The sequence below is a fragment of the Petaurus breviceps genome, unplaced genomic scaffold, assembly GCF_028583685.1.
Source record: "Petaurus breviceps papuanus isolate PSGF00001 unplaced genomic scaffold, PetGlider_PUasm1.0 90740, whole genome shotgun sequence".
Taxonomy (NCBI): Eukaryota; Metazoa; Chordata; class Mammalia; order Diprotodontia; family Petauridae; genus Petaurus; species Petaurus breviceps.
This window is the reverse complement of record NW_027187330.1, coordinates 9,990,814-10,011,721: the sequence shown is the minus strand read 5'-3', so window position 1 is coordinate 10,011,721 and position 20,908 is coordinate 9,990,814. Positions and strand designations below refer to the sequence as shown.

Below are 20,908 nucleotides of genomic sequence, written 5' to 3'. Positions count from 1 at the left end.
TCTGCATATTGAGTCTGTCACATCTCTGTGAAAAGGTGGGTAGCATGCTTCATCACTAGTACTCTTGGATTATGGTTGATCATTGTGGTCATCAGAGTTTCTAAACCTTTCAAATTTGTTCATTTTATACTCTTGTTTTATTGTAAATTTTTCTTCTGGCTCTGCTTACTTCATTCTGCATCCAGTCATGTAAGTCTTCTCAGGTGTCTCTGAAACTCTCTTTTTAGTTACTTCTTATAGCACAAAAATGTTCTATTACATTCATATACCACAATTTGCTTAACCATTCACCAACAAAACATTGCCTTAACTCCAGGTCTCTACCATCATAAAAATAGCCACTATAAATATTTTTATACATATGGTTTCTTTTCCTCTTCCTTTGAGAGTAGCAGTCTAGTAGTATTTATCCTGGATCAAGGGACATGTGCTTTAATATACAATTTATTACCTTTTGGGGCAAATTTCAAATTGCTTTCCAAAATGGCTGGTTCAATTCACAGATCCATTGATGTACGTGTACTCCCCAAGCTACTAAACCATTTATCATTTTTAATTTTTTGTCAACTTTGTAAATCTTGCGTGAGGTAGAAATCAACATTACTTTGATTTATATTTATTAGTGATTTGGAGCATTTTTTTTCACATAGGTATTGATAGCTTGGATTTCTACCCTTGAGAATTACCTGTTCACATCCTTTCATGATAAATCAGCAGTTAAGGAATGTATATTATTATAAATTTGAATCAGTTCCATGTCTATCTTAGAAATGAGATCAGATCATATCAGATAAAATTACTGCAAACATTCTTTTCCCAGTTACCTGTTTACCTTATAATCTTAACTGCATTGTTTTCTGTGCAAAAAAAAAAAAACCTTTTTAATTTTACATGATCAGTATTGTTCATTTTATCGTCTGTAATGTTCTCTGTGTCTAATTTCATTGCAAACTCTTCCCCATTCATATAGTCAAAAGGCAATTGTTTCTCTGCTCCTCTAATTTGTTTGTGATGTGATATTTTACATCTATGTCATGTATCTATTTGGAGCTAACAAAGCAAAAATTAGCATGCTCATTGCTACAGTGTTTCCAACTCAACTTTGAGGATATTCCTCAGTTACTATGGCTACAATATATGAATATATGGTGTAAAGTTATAATCTAAACCTAATTTCTGCCAGACTGTTTTAGGGTTTTCCAAAAAGGTTTTGTCAAATGGTGAAGTTAGAACTCATTGTCTTTCTCTCCAAATTCTCCCCATTCCCGACTTCTATTAGTCCAGGGTATCACCATCCTACCAGACTTGCAACCTCAGTCTTGATTCCACACTCTGATTCACTCTATGGATCCAATCTGTTGTAATAATAATAATAGCTAGCATTTAAGGTTTATAAACTGCTTTACAGCTATTATCTCATTTTATCATTATGACAAGCCTCTGAGGTAGGATTTGACAAATCTATTTTACTACCTGGTTAATATTCTTAGTGTACTATTATAATCATAGCAATTCACAAATTTTCAATAACGTCCTATTGCCTGCTGAATAAAGTATAAAGTCCTAACTCTGGCATTCAAGACCCACAATTTGGCTCCAATCTATCTGTCCAGTCTTTTACCGTTCTCCTTCACAAAAAAAAGTCAAAGTGGACTACACTTCATCCCTAATCCTTATACTTCCCTCTCTTGTCTCCTTACCTTTGCTCATACTGTCTCCCATATCTAGAATTGATCCCAGCTCAATTTTCACTTGTTGAAATCCTTGTCTTCCTTCAAGACCTAACTCACATGCCACCTCTTCCATAAAGCTTACCCTGATGCCACACCACACCACCAAATGAAAGGGATTTCACAATTTCCAAAGAAAAAACAGGCATACCAAGGTTATTTGACTTGCCCAGGGTCACAAAGCTAGTAAGTGTTTGAGGCAGGATTTAAATGCGGGTCTTTCTGATTCTAGGTAGGACATTCTCTCCGGTGTACCACCTAGCTGTCTCAAGTTTTGATAAGGATTGTTGTCTTGTTTTTTTCTAATTTTATTGTCATGTTCTTGCATATGTCCCCTTCTCTCCAGTCATAAAACTATCACTCTAATCTAAGCCCTTATCTTACATGTCCCTCTTACCTATTGAAATAGTTTTCTAATTAGACTCCCTACCTTAAGTCTCTCCCCTATCCAATCCATCCTCCACATCCTACAGCTATCTAAATGATTTCCCTAAAGCATAGGTTTGACCATATCACCTCCTCCCCTCATACTCAATAAGCTTCAGTGGTTCCTTAGTACCACGAAGATAAAATATAAAGTCCTTTGTTTGACATCTAAAGTCCTTTAAAACCCTCCTACCTTTTGAGTCTTCTTGTACTTTGTTCCCCTACATGCCCTTGATTATCTGAACTACTTGAAGCTCTTAATCTTCAAACTCCAAAAGGAATCCCTTCCTTCACCTCCGAATCTCAGCTTTCCTGGCTTCCTTCAAGACCCATCTCAGATTCCATCTTCTACAAAAGGCCATCTCTATTCCTTCTAGTGCCTTATCTCTGAGAGTACCTTCCATATTTTCTCCCACATTAGAGTGTGAGGTCCTTGAGGGTAGACACATGGTTTTTGCCTCTCACTTTATCCCCAATCTTTAACACAGTGACTGGTGTAAGAGCTTAATAAATGCTTTTTGATTGATTAATCTGGCAGATAAGCCCTAGTGTGCTAACTTCTTTCAGAAAGAGAAAGAATGGGGAAAGGGGGAAGTAAAAGGAAATGAAGAGTGCATGGAAGTGAGGCTAGGAGATAATTATCTAGGCTTTCTATCAGAAAAGTAATCACTCTTTTACCAGTGGCAACCTAAGGCTGGAGATTTCCTCAACCAGTCTCAGGGGTTTGTCCAGCCAAACTCCACCTCCCTTCCTGTCTCTACTCTGGCTTCTCCATTAGCAGCCCCTTCTGCTCTCCCTGGTCCTCACCCTCCCCTCACTTAATTCCCACCCTTAGGAGTCCCAAGTCTGATAGTGGAGTCAGGCAGCCATCAGAAGAATCTCAGAATACACAGAGATGGGACAAGTATTCATTAGGGAGACAATGTTGGATTGTGTAGGGTTCACAGACATGAAAATGAAGCCATGACAACAATAGAGTGGCCCAGGAACCAGGAGGATTTGGGCAAGATTCAAGGTTTATGTATAGGCATATGGATGGAGGAGCAAGCATGATGATCCTTCTGGGATCCATCACCAGTCCTTCCAGATTGCCAAACTTCCTCTTCAGCATCTCTAAGTCCAGCTTCCTACACTGAGAACCTTGGAGGGAAAGAGGAGGTATAAAGAAATAGGAAAGGGCAGACTCTAGAAAGGGACTGACTACTTGAGTAAACCCTATACTAGAAACTAGGAGACGAAGAAATTGGAAGTAGGGGAGGCTACTGGGAAGAAGAGAAGGGATAGAGGAAATAAAACTTAGTTTTGGAAATTAGCTTACATCTGACTAGTCCTGTGGCCTTCAATAGAGAATATCTTTTTTCTTTTTTTAAGCAATTGGGGTTAAGTAACATGCCCAAGGTTACACAGCCAGTTATTTTGTGTGGGTGCTAAGCATCTGAGGCCAGAACCGATCCCAGGGTCTCCTGACTCCTGGGGCCGGCGCTCTTACTCACTGTGCCACCTGGCCGCCCCCAATAGAGAATATCTTAAAGGAGATTACCAAAGATTTGATAATCAGTTGTTGGGGTTAGAGAAACTGGTAGCTTTGGGTTATTTTACCCCTATGAGAATATCTACATTTGTGAATGCACTACGAGTGTATGCTATATGCACATATATGAATGTGTTGCAGCAAGGTCAAGATATGGGCAGGAGAGGATGGGTTCTGAGGTGGATGAACTGAGCACCAATGACATCCTCTGGAAGATAACTGGAGATTGAGTTCAATTCAACAAACATTTATTAAGCAATTGCCTACTATGTGTCAGGCTCTATGATAGGTACTGGGGATATAGGAACAAAAATGGAAGGAGGAGGGTGAGGCACTTGAGATGATCCTTGAAAGGAGTTAAGTCTAAGAGGCAGAGGTGAGGTGGGAGAACATTGTGGGCTTAAGGAGATGGAGGTCAGTAGAGTGCACGAGAGAGAGCAATGTGAGACAAATGAAGGACCAATCACTGTAGTATCTTAAGTGGATGTGCTGCATCAAGGAAGGCTTCCTAAAGTAGGTGGTCTTTTGTTTAAGGGGGATGACATTTAGTGACAGAATAGGCCCTATCTGCTAGAGGGAGCTGAATAGACCCAATGAATTCAGGTGTCCTGGGGAGACAGTTCACCCCTATTGTGCGGTAAGAGCAGTGTTGAAGACACACACAACTGCAAGAACACTCCACATGCATGGGCAGGTAAGAGGAACGAGGGTTTTCCCAGATACATTTAGGAGGACACCCCATGTTCCCTGACATGTTCCATCCTTTCCTCCACAGGCTGTGCCTTCCTCACATATTGCGCCCGGGATTCAGCCCTCAAAGCCCAAAGTGCACTGCATGAGCAGAAGACCCTGCCAGGGGTAAGTCATCAATCATTTGGGGCTGGGAGAAGGAACTAGAGTGTCAAAGGGGAAATCACTTCAGGATAGGATGTCCCCATCCTCATACCCTTGGGTGGAGATGATGGGTGAGCCTTGAGAAGGTTCAGAACTTGTTCTGAGTTAAGAGGGGTATAGAAAGCAGGATAATGGTGCAGGATAAGTTGATCCCATCCCCTGGGAGTCCTGGGGTTAGCGTATGTACTTGACTTTCAGTCTTCAGATCAGAAATTCTTTCCCTTTTTTTGTATTATGTATGAACCCTTTTGCCAGTCTGTTGAAGCCTATAGACCCCTTCTCAGAGTGTAATGTAATGCCAAAAGAAAGGCAACTTCCCAGGTTCAAAATACCAGCATAGGTGCTCTCTATTTTATTCAGTGACAAACCAAGAACAGAGAAGATCAAAACATGACATCATTCCAAATACAGCATTTACTAAGCTGATTAAATAATCTCCAAGTACTACCCCACCCCAGGACCTTCCAATCATTCAATCAATTACAAAGTCCCGGTTCCAAATACTTCTCCACCCCAGGCTATACCTTAATTAAGTCCACCACAAAGCCCCTCCTCTCAAATGGAGATTAGTTTCCAAACATAGGTAAAGTACCTTCATTTGTCAATCACAGAGCACAATAAGGTCAAAAGTTCCCCACCCCTGGATCACAATTGAATCTACCCCAGAGTTACATCAAGTTTAAACACAGCACTTAATACCCAAATGGAGGTCTTTTCTTCATCTTGACACGAGGCAAGTTCTCAGCAATCTTAGTTCCTGGGGAGACAAGGCTTAGCAAGGCCATAAGATACATTGCCAGTCCCTTCATGAATTCATCCTCTGTCTGTAGAACAGTCCTAGAACCCCTGAACACATTAGCAAAGCCCTCTCCCAGGATTTCTGTAAACATACAACAAGAAAATCCTTCTTCAGGGCTTCTGAACCAACAGAAAGGCTCCCAGACCCCTGCAACAACAGCACTGTCCTTCACCAGTGGACAGTATTCACTCTGTCTGCAGGACAGTCTCCAGACCCCTGCAACAACAGTACTGTCCCTCACCAGTGGACAGTATTCACTCTCTGTCTGCAGGATAGTCTCAGGGCTTCTTAACCAAATGCCAGTTTCCAGGACTTCTTCAACAAAAGGACTGTCTTTCACCAGTGGACAAATCTGGCAAAACAACATCAAAACAGACAGACAAAGTACCAGCAAAACAGCCATGTCTCCTCAGTCCTTGGCAGCTCAGGGGGCAGGTCTCAAAAGTCCAGGGCAATTCAAAGCGGCCACCAGCAATTCTCTTAGTCTCTCTCTCTCCACGAGGTGCTGCTTCCAAAAAGATCTTCCGCCTCTCTCTAGTGTCTCTCCAAATCTACATCACCAGCTCCTCCCAGTTCAGGACTTTCTTTTCACATCAACAAGCCCATCCCACAGGTGGGATTAACAAACTCTGGGTTTTAACACAATCAATTTGAAAACCAAGCCAATTCAGGGGAATCTTTAATTGCCATTACTATCACACAGAGTAACAAATACATATAGTAAAATACATAGAATTATACAAAGGAAGCCAATTATATTGAAATAAAGGTATCAAAATGTTTTTAAACAGTTCTTTCATCCCAGATTAGGAAACTCTACACCAGAGCCAATTTAGGTCCTATGGCCTAAATTTCATATATCCATGATTTAATCCCACCCTCCTGCTGATAGAGCAACCGCTGGGGCAGGAAGGGGGTGGGGAGAGAAATAGAATGGATGAAGGTTGAGATTTGTCCACCTTGGCTTGGGTTAGGGGTAGAAAGGAGGAACCCTAGCATTCAGATTCCAATATTGGATGTTGCCCTGGAAGAATTACCTGGTGGTAGATGTGAAGATATGATTAGGACCTTAGAATTTGCTCAGAGTGGAGCTTAGAACAGGTTGAGAGCTCTCCTGGATATAGTCCCAGCCCCTCCAACTCTGTCATACCATCCCAATTTCTTCCTCCAACTGAAAGTCACTGTGAATGTCCATTTGCCATAATCTGAAGAATGGTGGATGCCTTCTCTGTGGAAGGCAGTGCTTATATGTATTAATGGTGGCCAGTCCTGATTTGGTCAACAAACATTAAACAAAATACAGAGAATGACCTAGGTTTCAAGTAGCAGATAAATTATGTCCCTCATCACAAAATTAGTCATCCCCTTTGTGTAAGTCTACTGACCCTTAAACCCTTAAAGATGACTAGAAGCAAGAGAGAAGGATCATGGAATCAAAAAATCATGCTGGAAGGTACCTTAGAAGTGACATATGCTTCAAAATTTCTTCATTTAAAAATTAAGAAACCAAAGCCCAGAGAGTTAGTGACTTACCCACAATCACACACCTAAGAAGTGGCAGAGCATGATCATAGGTGTAGAGCTAGGAGGAACCTTTGAGACCATCATTTTACAGTTGAAGAAACTAGATTTGAACCTAGGTTCTTGATGAGGTTTTTTGTTTCTGTTTTGTTTTGTTTTTAAGAATCTTCTTGTTTTTGTTAGAATCCGGGTTACTTGAGAGGGATGAAATGAGAGGAGTGGGTAGCTCCAATGCCAGCCGGCCATGCTTTACAGGCTTATAGGTGATAGAGAATTCGTCCAGGTAGTGTCCAATCATCTTGGGCTTAATTTCTACCTGATTGAAGTTCTTGCCAGTATAGACACCTACCATACCTCCCACCATCTCGGTCAGGATAATCATGTCTCAAAGGTGCGTCTTCACTACCTCGGGCTTTTCCATGGGGGGTGCCTCCTTCTTGGCCTTCCTCAGGCACTTCAGGAGGGAATGCTATTTGCCCCTCAGACACCTGTTGAGTTACCACCGCCATCGACAGCCATACAACTGCATGAGCTCACATTCTTTCTATTGTACAAGGCATAAGTGTAGAAAACTAAAGGTTCTGGGACAAGAACACTTCCTTCAAGTAGGGGCGATAACAGAATACCAGATGCCAAGAGGTCTGGCTCTAGCTCCATGAGACATTCATGTGCCACAACTGATTATGCGAGATCTAGGAATCTGTGTTCCTCTCTTCTCACTGTGTTCCTTCTCCTTCAGATGATGTGTTTCTCCCAATGAGCTTTATCATTTATTTGTTTGTTTATTGTGTCCCCAGCCATGGGCTAGATGCTGGTGGGGAAATCAGAAATGAAAAAATGATCCAGGGCCTCAGGGGGAGTTGTGATCTTGTTAGAAAAACAAAACATATATGTAATGGTTCAGGGGAAACTTGCTCTAAGTATCATATATTATCTGTATGACATTACGTGAGCCACTTAACTTCTTGGACTGTTTCCTCGTCAATAAAACAAAAAGGTTGGAGCAGATTACCTCTAATGTTTGTCCTACCTTAAGGTAGATGATCCTAGGAACATTCAGCTGCATAACCAGTCAGAACAAAATGATATCAATGTAACCTAGAGTAGTAGAGAGAGCTTCCTGGTAGATACAGACTTTGAAGGATGTATAGGAACTGTATAGAAAGGAAGGTAGGGAGAGGACGTTCCAAGTAAAGCAAGCAGCATGAAGAATGATGCAGAAAAACACATGAGGATATGTGCTTTAATGGGGACCCACAGTTCCCAGAGACAGGGTCCAGGTGAGCCCTTTTTCTCTTTGCTCTTCATTCTCATGTTGACAGTCAGTGATACAGAACATCAGACCAAACAGTACCCCATATCACCCAGATCAGATTTAGAAAGCTGTACAGTTTGTTGAGCCCTTAGCATAAAATGGTCAAGGAAACACTCTCATAGGTTTTATCCTTTACTCCCACTGACCTAAAAGCCCCAGAGGTTTAAACTTCTATCCTAGCAACACATTTCTGTAATATCTTTGGATTAGCCAGACTGAAATGAAAGGTGTATATGTGAAGTGTAGGAAATAAGGTTTGAAAGGTGTCAGAAACAGAAAGGACCTTAGAGAGCATCTAATCTGAGCCTCTAGTTTTAAAGATAAAGAAACTAAGATCCAGAGAGGTAGAACATTTTAAATAAATTTATCTTGCCTTCTTTCTACTCCCTGTGCTTATGGAAGCCTTGAATACTAGGCTAAGAGTTAGGACTTTGCACAAAAGAAAACAGGGATCCAAAAAGGGTCTTCATCGCAGGAGTGACCTGACCAGATCTATGTGTAGAGAAGAGAGTGATCCATGTGATTTGTGAGGGGCAAAAGGAGGTCTAAGCTAAATGATGTTCAGAACTATCCCTATCTCTGATCCTGACACCACCCTAGTATCATAGATTCAGAATGAGAGGAAACTTTAGAGGTCATACAGTCTGACCCTCTCATTTTAGAGATAAGAAAAGTGAAACCTAATGAGGTTAAGGGACATAGCCAAGGCCACAGAAATAGCAAGGTGCAGAACCAGAATCCAAACCCAGCTCCTCTGACTCCATATCCACTGTAATATGACTGGAGCCTAAAGAGGACACTTGATGATGCCAGCATGAACTACAGCTTCTTTCTATCATAGGGACCCTGGGAGGTTTTAGTTCTGGCTGGGCTGCAGAGACCTGTAATGATCAATAGAGCAAAAAAGACAGAATGGATTCAGGGTTAGGAAGGGATGTCCTATGCAAAGAAACCACTTCCAATGAATGAGGGTATAAGTGAAAGGAAGGGGTCTAGTAGTGAGGGCTAAGCTTCTTTTAAGATTCCTCACTGGCAGCACCATCCATTGTGTTAGGAACTTGACCTTTGGCCAGAAGCAGTTTCTACTCTATCCTGAAGCTCCAAGAAAATGGATCATATATAGGAAGCAGATAAAGTGGATTTGGGGGCAACCTGGCATGCTGTGATTGAAAGAGCCAAGCATTTAGAGTTAAAAGACCTGCGTTTGAGCCTTAGCTCTGCCACTAATTAGCTATGTGACCTTAGGAAAGTCACAACTGAGGGCTCAGTTTCCTAATATAGAATTTAGATGAACTTTAAGGTATTTAAGGTGTCTTCTTATAGTCTGTGATTTGTTGAGGTATGGGAGGAGGGGTCAACTGGGTAGGTGTCTCCTAATGTTTTCCCTCTTCAAGACCATAAATAACATGTCAGCACTGTCACAACTGAAGGGCTGAGGGTCCCCCAGCTAGGGCTATGGCCTTAGAACCAGTAGCTGCAATGAATATTTCTTGTCTACCAAATTAAAGTTCAATTTCCTTAGCCTGGAGCTTGTCACGTCACTTTCCAGTGACTTTACCAAGAGACTTAGGCCCGGAGTCCTGAGTGCAAAAGAAGTTCTTTCCTTTGTGTGTTGAGAAATCTGAGGCCCAAACTTTATCTCAGAAACACAGGGAAATTCAGAGTCTGACTGTATCTACCTTAAAAGATGCCATCCCCCAAATAAAGCTATTCAGGCCTGAAGGGCCCTGTTCTCCAGGGCCAAAATGTAGCATCGATTCCCTGTGGACTCCACTCTACTTGGATTTATCTGGGTTTCAACCTTCTGAGCTTAACAAAGTGAAAATAAATATTTAATTATTCTCCTAAATAAAAATCAATGACTCTGCCGGTCTGCAGAGTAAATGGTATGGGCTATCAATCTTTCCCAAGCTTGGCCAGAGGGAAGTCATAGGAACAGGCAGGAGCTGTGCAAAGCCATGCCCTAGGAAATCAAAAATTAAATATGGGGAAGGGAAGGAAAGAAAGAGGGAAGCAGCTGGTCCCTGAGAAGATCCCTGAGCCCAAGTCTTTTCTCTGACCACTGTCACTGCAAATCCTATGTACACCCTTTAGATCTGCCTTCATCTGGAAGATGACATCATGAACTATCTCTATTTTCTTGCAGATTTTGAATATAGTGAATACATTAGAGCAGTGGGAAGGAATTTGAGTGAATTTGAGGGACATGTGTTGGTTGTATGGAACAAGGGGTATACCTATAACTTTGTCTATAAACATGTTATTGAAGAGAGAGGGAACATCCTTAGATGGATAAGGGAATGATTGGAATGTACAGATGCCTGTATAGGAGTCCATATGTATTATGGGCCTCCCATTGGTTTCACAGCAATGCCTCCAAGCAAAGTGGGAGGGCAGCAGGCAGACCTGTTTGGTTTTCAAGGGAACCCTTCCCTACACTAGAGTCACCCTTACTAAGCTCAGAGTACCCCTTCCCCCAGAATCAGGAGCAAAAGAATTTCCTTTTCTTCCATGTCACCCCCTCGCCTTCTCTTTCTAGCTCTTCACCTGTGCTGAGGACTAGAGATAACCTTGAACCACTCAGTCATCCTAGATAGGAGAGGCCTGATTATTGGCTTTTCCTATTTGACAGACATAGCAGCTGAGGCTCAAAGATGGGGCTTCTGGAGCATGGGGACCCACAGTTCCCAGAGACAGAGTCCAGGTGGGCCCTTTTTCTCTTTGCTCTTCATTCTCATGTTGACAGTCAGTGATACAGAACATCAGACCAAACAGTACCCCATATCACCCAGATCAGATTTAGAAAGCTGTACAGTTTGTTGGGCCCTTAGCATAAAAGGGTCAAGGAAACACTCTCATAGGTTTTATCCTCTACTCCCACTGACCTAAAAGCCCCAAAAATTTAAACTTCTATCCTAGCAACACATTTCTGTAGTATCTTTGACACAAAAATCTTCATCCATTATAGTGAGAGCAACTCAAGTTAACAAGCGTTATCACTGGGAATCCTATGTGCATCCTTCAGATCTGGCTTCTGCCTGCCAGGAAGATGGCAGGGAAAAAATGTCAATGTGGTCTTTGGCTGCACGAAGAAAGGCATAGTGTCCATGACTAAGGAGAGGATAGGCCTGTTGTGCTCTCCGTGGTCAGACTTCATCTGCCACATCACGTTCACTTCTCCAGATGCCACATTTTAGGAAGAAGGAAAGCAGCCAGGAAATTATAAGGCCTCGAGAAGATCATCTAAATGGAATAGAGAAATTTAAGTTGAAAAAGAGAAATCTTAGTGGGGGATTGGGGTTGAGGAAGGTAGCATAATGGTTGTCTGTAAGTATTTAAGTAGAAGAAGGATTAGACCTGTTTTACCTGGCCCTAGAGAACCAAACCAGGAATGATAGATGGAAATTATGAAGAGGCAAATTTAGGTTTTGTGTAAGGCAAAACTGCCTAACAATTTGAACTCTCATGAAGTGGAATTGGCTGCTTCAAGATGTCATCAGTTTCTCCCAAATGGAAATCTTTGAGCAATGACTTTGAGCAATAACTACTTGTAGAGAGAATTCTTTTTCAGGTATAGATTTGGACTAGAGGGCCTCTGAAATCCCTTTCTACTCTATGATTCTCTCTATACTGAACACCTGCTCTGAAGAGAAGATAAAAAGGACAAGGGAGGTCTTTAGAAAGATTGTAGTTTGGTTGGAAAGAGAAGACATTAATGAAGTTATTAGAGTACTAGATAAGGTAATATATGTCATATCATATCTTGAGTATTATCAGAGGTCAGAGAAAATAGAGGATGGAGTAGGGAAGAGTTCTTAGTAGACATGACACTTGAGCTAAATGTTGAAAAGGGAGGTGGAAATGTATTTCAGGAGGGGGAAACAGCCAAGCAGAAAAATAGTAGTTAAGCATGGTGTGTTCATGGAAAAGTGAGGTGGCCAGTTTTCTGGGAGTGCAGGCTATTTGTTAGGGAGTAATGGAAGAGCAGACTGGGTAAGGAAGTTAGAGCTACATTGTAAAGAGCCTTGAAAATGCCTGAGTCAAGATAGATCCTTAAGTATTGAACTTCAGCATTCTAAACTTTTCTTCCTCCATTCCTATAAACCTTTCTAATACTCCTGAGGTGGCTCTGTTCATTCTCAAAGCTAATCCTCTATCTTGTGCCCTTGATCTGATCCTCTCCTCTCCTACAGGACCTGCTCTAATAATCATTTCCCATCTCTCATGCATCATCATTTCTTCCCCTCTATTAGTTCTTTCCTTCAGTCTGAAAACACCATCTGAAAACCATCCTTAAAAAAGTCAAAGCAAAATTTTTTTTCATTGATTCTGCTCCTCCCTCAGTCTATGATTCTATTTCTCTTCCCTTTCACTGCCAACTTACAGAAAAAAATACTCTGTTCATGTCCTCTCCTCCCAATCATTTCTCAACCCTCTATACTCTTATTTCTATCTAAGTCTCCAAGGTAGCCAAAATCAGTGGTTTTTTGTCATCTTCTTTTATCTCTTTGAAGCATTTGAAACTCTTACCCCCTCCTTCTTCTTGCCTCCCTTGGCTTCTAGTGACACTGTACTCTCATAACTCTCCTCCCATTTCTCTGATGACTCTGCCTCTGTCTCCTGCTCCTAAAAGTGAATTCCCTCAAGGATGTCCTTAAGTCCCTTCCTCTTTTTCCTCTATGATTTTTCTCTTTCTGATCAAACCTACTTCTATGACTTCATTGATCACCTATATACAGATGACTTCTAGATATTTATCCCCAACATCTCAGAGGTTCAGTCACAGATTTCAAGCTGCTATTTGATCCTCCCTACTTGGATATCTTGTTGGTACCTCAAACTCAGCATGTCTGGAATTCATATTTTTTTCTCTTTAACCTATTTGATGGCACCATTATCCTCTCAAGTAGCTCAGATTTATAACCTTGGCATCACTTTTGGTTTTTCTTTCCCCCTTAGCCCACATACCTAATATGTTTCCAAGTCTTGTTATTTCTACCTCCACAATACCTCTCCCAAAAGGTCTCTGTAGAATAGTGGATTTGAAGTCAGAAGGGATCTTAGAATCCTGTAGACCAATCTACCCAATGCATAATCTCTTCTAAAGTGTTCTTTGAAAGGTAGTTATCTATTCTTTCCTTGAACACGTTCATTTTTGGGAAGCTCATCACTTCATAAGGTAAGCTGTTCCTTAATGTGGACAACTTTAACTATTAGAAAATGTGTGTGTGTGTGTGTGTGTGTGTGTGTGTGGTTATTTGTGTGTAAGAGAGAATATCTCGATTTCTTCCTTGCCTTACCACCCAACTTTCTGAGTCTTCCTTTCTCCTTCCTTTCCTTAAGTCTCAAGTCCCGGGGAATTATCTTGTCATCATCACCAATTTCCCATTCATGGGTCTTTTGGCTAGGCTATAGAAAAGTTAATTGGCTGGTTGGGGTGTCTCTTTTGAGAGAGGGAGAAAGAGAAAGAAGCTAGCAAAGCAAAGCCCTAGAAAACATTGATGGGGAGTTTAAACAGCTCTTAATGAAGTGAGGATGCCTGCCAAGAAGAAATAATTTAACAAGTAAAATGAAATCGAAAAGCATCTGTACTGAATGGCAAGTCATAATAATAATTCATATTTATATAGCACTTTATGGTTGCAAAGTACTATACACATATTCTCTCATTTGATTTTCACAAAAACCCTGTGAGCGTAGTGCAATTGTTATTACCCCCATTTTATAGATAAGCTCAGAGAGATGGAGTTATTTGTCCAAGCTTACATACCTAATGAGTGGCAAAACTCAGAATCAAGCCTAGATCTCTAGTGTACTAGAACTCTCAGTCCACACCAGAATCTCTGTCACACCAGGAGTATGATGAAACCAGTACTTGTCATCCAAGCTCACCAGGGCTTTCTGGTGAATGCTGGAAATGGAGTGATTAAGTTTAGGCAGCCTGATGATTCCTCCCAGGCATCTTACACCCTTACTTGCTTTGATTTATCAAATGTTATTTCAAAGCCATGTTGGAGTTGGAGATCCCAAATGTCATTTTGTCCACCTCACCAGTGTACATTTATGTACGTAAGGCTTTTGTGGAAACCCCTATGGATTTATAAATGCTGGTCAGGCTGCACTGACAATGCTCTAACCCAAGAATGAGGGGGTTGTTCCAATTGAAATGGACTTGCCTTAACTAAAATTATTAGATTTATAGTTCAGCAAAGCATTTGACTGTCTCTCAAGCTGTTTAATAATAAGATGAAGAAATTTTATGTAGGTGGAAGTACAGTTAGGTAGATTTGAAACTGGTTGAATAGCCAGTCCTAAAAGAGTAATCATTAATGGGTTCGTGTTTGGACCCAGAGAGTAGAACTAGGAGTAATTGGTATAAGTTGTAGAGAAACAAGTATAGCAAGTATTGGTCCAAGGAAAAATTTCTTTAATAACCAGAGCTGTCCCAAAGTGGAATGGGCTGCCATAGGTGTTAGGAAGTTCTCCATTATTGGAGATCTTCAAGCAAAGGTTGGATAATTTTGAAGATACTGTAAAAAGGTTTTTTTCTCATACATGGATTAAGTTGGATGACCTTTGAAATCTCTTCTAATTCATGGAAGGGATAATATCACAAAATTTAGAGCTAAAAGGGAGCTTAACAGATAACCTAGTCCAATTCCCTCATTTTAAATGGGAAAACTAAGGCTCAAAGAAGTGGTTTTCCCAAAGTTACATAAATACTAAGTAGCAGACTTCATATTGAAATCTCCTGACTCCTTTCTCACTAATGTTCTTTTCCCTATTTTATGATCTCACTTCCTTTTCTTCTGGTCTATTTTACCCCCTTGTTTATATAAGATAAAAGACTAAGAAGTTTTACATCTTCCTGTTTTAAGGTACTCATTCATTTCATGGTACATATTAGCTTGTTTTCATTTTCTCATGTAATTGTGTTCCTTACAGTCTAAATCAATATTTCTCTAGGTCTTTGAGATATTCTGGGACAGCCTACCCTACATCATCACGTTTGCATAGGGGTAAAAATATTGGAGAAGGTAGAGGATATCACAATTTCTATACTGTTGCTTTTGAAAAAGGGAATTGTTGGGTGGCTAGGTGGTGCAGTGAATAGAGCACTGGCCCTGGAGTCAGGAGGACCTGAGTTCAAATTTGACCTTAGACACTTGACACACTTACTAGCTGTGTGACCTTGGGCAAGTCCCTTAACCCCAGTTGCCCTCCAAAAAGCAAAAAGAAGGAAAAAGAAAATGGGAGTTGTCATCATAGTAATCCTTTCATGTGTAAGGCAATCTGTGTTTGGAACAGTGGAAAGAGAACTGTATTTGGAGTCACAGAACCTTGGTTCAAATCCTGGCTTTGCTACTAATTACTTGTGGACATGGGACAGGTCACTTAACTGCCTTGAAACTTGGTTCCCTTATCTGCAAAATGAAGGTGTTAACTTGATAATCTCTAATATCCCTTCCAACTCTAAATCTATAAACCTATGATCTCATTTGGTCTTGATAACTATCCTCCATGAAGTAGCATGACATACTGGATAGAAGAATAGCCTTAATATATGGAAAACATGGGTTTAAGTCATGTATCCAAGAGATACTGGCTCTATGGCTATGAGCAGGTCAATTGTTTTCAAGTCAAGCAATTTTCATTCCTCCATGAAAACTTTCTATTACTAGAAGTTACAGATTAATTACTGAGCTGCATTGGTTGGGGTGGGGAGGGGGGGAAGTTCCTACACCAAATGTTCCCTACACTGATGAAATCATGGGTCCAGGTTAAAAAAAACACCCTCTAAGTCAAAAAGGGTATTTTAAAAATTAGGAAAATGAGTCTTTGAAAGATTAAAAATCTTTCCCAATAGAACACAATTCAACAACAAAATACATTAATCACCTTCTACTGTATATGTGACTAATTAGACCCAAACCTCTAGTACTACATTTTTCACAGTTGGTTTGACAGCACCCAACACACCTCCCCAGTTCTATGGATAATGCCCACTAAGACATACAGTCAATCAATTCAATTCAGTAGGCAATAAACTATGAATATATTGTTTGTTACTGATGCTGTTGTAAACTGGTTAATTATTTCCTTTTCATTAATTGTCTTTTTTTGATGAATTGTTTTTATATATAAAAGTCTGTCTCCCCCTGTATTAGGGGTCCAGGTCTAAACTGAGGAGATGTGGTCCCACTTTGTTAGGCAATTGGCATATGTTGCTTAATAAATTCATATACTCAGATGATCGCACCTTTGTTTACTCAGTCATTTCATCTTTCACCTGCCACAGGACTCAGAACCTTCTCTCAAGGATAGTAAGGGAAAGAATTAGGGCAACATGAATGCAGAGGGGTTTGGGTTCCTCAGGATCCTGGGGAGTTCAGTATTTCCTCAAGTCCTGTTAGGGAGAAGATTCCATCTGCTTAGTCTTTTCCCCTGATGGACTCAGGAGATGACTTCAAACACAAATTCCAAACCCCACTGGTCCAAGTAGCAAATGTAACCATGTGAAAATTGATCATCTCCTGCCCTGACTCAGTGAGAATCTCTCAGCCAGTCTCTAAGCACATGAAAATGGATCACAGGATTTAAAATTAGAAGGGATTTGACATCTCATCTAGTACAACCCCTTCATTTTGCAGATGAGAAAACTTAGCTTCAGAGAAGTGAAATGAATTGCCTATGGTCACATGGGCAAGTTGCAGAATCAATATTTAACTCAGGACTCCTGACTACAAGTCAAACATGCTTTCTATTACTCAATCAACTATGAATTAGTCTTTTCTCTGTTCCTATTATGTACTCAGATGTGTACTACTGGGGAACTGTGTACACTGGGGAAAACAAAAAGAAAATATAGTCTCTGTCCACAAAGAACTCAAAATCTAATTAAGGAGACAAGACTCTTACAAATGAAATAACTAGAGAACAATATAAGACAGAACAGAATACAATGTAGATTTATTAATCATCTACATTAAGTGCTGGAGAGATTGTTGGGACCAAAGATAACTATGGCCTGTGGTGGCCAAGGGAAGCTTCATGGACATTGTAATATTTTCTCTGGGTCCTAAATAATGTATAGAATTTGTGTAGGTTGAGAATGCTTAACCTCCTGGATGAAGGAAATAGAATGAGCAAAGTCATGGAGAATATGCATGAGGATAGTGTATATAGTGCCTTAATGCAAGGAGATTGGTCTGACTGGAGTCGAAATTCTTTCTGAGGGAGTAGATGAAGTTATGAATGAATAAATACATAGAGCATTTGTGGAAAACTGTGAACATCAGGCAGAGGAGTTTAGGCTTTCTCCAATAGATAATGAAGAATCATAAAAAGTTCTTGGTAGAGCAACTGACTCAAATATAATATATTTGAGCTGTAGTAATAATAATATAATATATTTGAGCTATAATAATAGCTCAAATAAGCCTCTCAGGTCATTGTGAACTGAATGAACTTTCTCCTCTATACTTCCTTCAGCAAGCCAAGATTCCAAATACTGAGGTTACCTGGTAAAATCCCTAGCTATAAACCTGTCCCCCTCTACTTACTACTCTAGTCTTTCCTCATTACTGGTGGAGTTAGGGCTCATGACTCCTCAGATACATATAATTGGAAGGGGTTAGGTTAGGGGTCATAGGTAAATAAAACTGAGTCCCAAGTGGTTCTTGATGTCCCTTACTCCTAGAAAAAAATCTCTTAGCTGTAAGAAAAGAGGCTGTGGAAAATGATGAGACTATAATATTACAAAGGCATGGCAATCTATGGTGGGAATCCCTAAACTTAGGCTTATACTGCCTAGCTGGGTAGCAATACTACTTTCATTACTTACCTCACAAGGTTGTTGTGAGAAAAGCATTTTGCAAATCATATGGAGCTACATGTGCAAGATTATTAGTTGTAGTTGCTGTCATTGTTATAATCCCAGCTCCATAATAACTAAGTTGTGATCTTAACACATTCACTTAAATGCCCTGGGCCTCAGTTTCTCCATTTGTCAAATGGGTATGATAATACCTGTCCTACTATTTCACAAGATTGTATCTGAGATAAGAATGACTGTGAAAGTTCTTTGACAAATATAAAACAAACTCAAAGAGTTATTCAATTAAACTCAATCCAGTTCAACAAATGTGTATTTAGCACCCACTATGCACAGAACACTGTTTGTCATTTGGTTAGGAGTAAGGGTATCCATATTCATTTAGAATTTATAGTTTATTAGAAAAACATGATAAATATACTGTTAACTATAATACAAAAGTATACATTTCTTAGAGATGTAAGCAAGATGCTATGTGAGAACTGAGTGTGAAAGGTAAGTGTTGACCAGGGAGATACGGGATGAGCCTCTATAGAGGACATGGAATTTGAGGTGCACATTAAAGTAGGAATTTATTAGACAATGGAGGAGAGGCATTTAAGACAGAGTGGACAACATGAGCAAATTCATGGATATGGGGTTTTATTATCATATCAGAATTTGGAATATCCGTCAAGGAGTGGAACTCGATCTTTGATGGTGGGGTCCAAGGAATTATGGAAATTTAATCCAGAATAGGGATTAAAACCAGGGGATTATGTTGGAGTAAGGCAAGGAAGGCAGGGAGGGAAGGGGGGGAGGAAAAGAGGAGAAAATATCTCTAAGGGCTGGAGAACACACATCAAGCTCTAGGGAAAGTAGCAAAAATCAGGATGAGGTGTAGCCACCTCAATACTCCTTATTTTTTCTCCTAGATTCTTTTCCACCAGATGAGCTTTCATCTTACCTTTTGCCTTTCCTAATCACCAAAAGCAATGCAAATACTTATTACAGGAGCCTCCTCTCCCTCCCCAAATCACCCCCCCCACCACCACCACCTCCTTCTCCAATTCCCCAGAATCCACCTAATTTACTGTTTGGATGGAACAGCATCACCTAGTGGAAAATTTTTGTCCTTACAATAACTTCAATTCCACTAAAGTCTAAGGGACTGTTTCCCCAAGCTAAAGAGGGGTGCATTTGCAAAAGATATGATGAGAGAGGATCTAAAGATGGAATTACAATCCCCACAACAGCTGGGTAGGAAAGATTTTTTGATCACTTTAACAAGTATTTATCACATGTCTACCTATAATGTTCTGGGCACTATACTAAAAATAGAAGACACAAAGACAAATATAAAATAGTCCTCTGCTCCAAAGCAGCTTATATTCTAATAAAAAAAAAAAGACATGTGTGTGTGTGTGTGTGTGTGTGTGGTCATTTGAGGAGGGAATGCACTAGTACCAGGTCACTTTATCTGAACCTTGAAGGAGACCAGGTGTTCAAAGAGGAAGAAACGCATTCCAGACATGGGAAACAGTCAATACAGAGGCACAGAGGTGAGAGATGGAGAGTTGTGTGTGAAGATCAGCAAGAAAGTCAGTATAACTAGATTGTATAGTGCCCATAGGGTTGTTATTTGTGAGAAGATTGGAAAAGTAGCAGTCAGATTGTGAAGACCTTTGGGTTAAGTTGAGAAAATCTTTGAAAGTCAAACAGAAGAGTTTCTATTTTTTCCTAGGGGTAAAAGGAAGTCATTGGAAATGGGGGAAAAGTGGTCAGATCTGTGCTTTAGAAAATACTGTTGTAGGGGTTGTCTAAAGGGTGGATTGGAGTGGAGCTGGAGGTAGGAAAATAAAACAGGCCATAGCAATAATCCAAGCAAAACTTGGATCTACTTAGTGTATTCCATAAAGCCTGCATCACCATGTGGTGGCTGGAGGCTGGAGAGTTTGGGCAGGGCACCGCTCTCGGGTGAGATACAAAGGGAAAAACCAACAGTAAGATTAAAGGTTCTAGTTAGCTCTTTCAGTTCCTAGATGATGGGCAGCCTGACCAGATGGATCTCTGATTGCCCGAGCTGCCTCTGGCCCTTAAATTCTTCAATCTGTCTTTATCCTGATATAAAAGGTAAATCATACTGTTTGTGATTAATTAATTCAGGGAACAAGGGGCCAGAGCCAGGCTGACAGTCAGTGAGGAACCTCCAGCCAGGCTTTCCCACTTCACAGGTCTTTTTCTGTCTCTCTTTGCTCACTGTATTACTTTCTCTTTTATCTCCCTTCCCTCTCTGACAAGACCTCTATGTCAATATTTCTCTCCAACTCCCTCACTCTTGTTTCTATCTCTCATCCTCTCCCTCCCTTCTTTCTCTGTTTCTGTTGTCTCTTTTTCTCTTTGTGTAGCTGTCTGTCCTGTCTCTGTGTCTGTCTGTCTGTCCCTTCCTCCCTTTCCTCTCCCCTTTTCTCCGTCTTCCTTTGTCTGTGTTTTTCTGCCTCTCTTGTCTGTTCCTCTCTTGTCTCTTTTTTTTCCCCATCCCTCCTCTTCTCTCTTCTCTTTTTCCCTCCCCTCCCTGCACCTCCTCCCTAGGACAGGTGTCACAAGACATTAGCCTCAGGCTTTTACTCTGCCTAGAGGAGCTCCTTCCCCTGAGGCCTGAGTGTAATTAACACTAGAGCCTCCACCCCTCCCCCTCCCACCCTGGGGCTAATTAATAATGATGCCTTGGCTCTACCCAGAGGAACATGTTTAGTGTGAGGATATGAGGGTTTATTTGCTCCAGACTTCGGTCATCTGGGGTTACAGGGGCACTCAGCTGGGGTGGCAACTTGCCCAAGGTCGCATAGCAAATGCCTGGCATCTGTGGTGTTTTGGA

The 20,908-nt window shown here is 40.7% G+C and overlaps 1 protein-coding gene across 4 annotated transcripts in view; it reads left to right on the top strand.

Annotated features, from left to right (window-relative positions):
* The window catches only part of CELF6 (CUGBP Elav-like family member 6), a 106,626-nt gene that overhangs the window by 12,752 nt on the left and 72,966 nt on the right, over nucleotides 1-20,908 (top strand). For all 4 annotated transcript variants that reach the window (XM_069067304.1, XM_069067303.1, XM_069067305.1 and 1 more), the window contains exon 2: nucleotides 4,463-4,545. In XM_069067304.1, coding sequence (XP_068923405.1) covers nucleotides 4,463-4,545 — 83 coding nt within the window. The remainder of the gene's footprint in view (nucleotides 1-4,462; nucleotides 4,546-20,908) is intronic.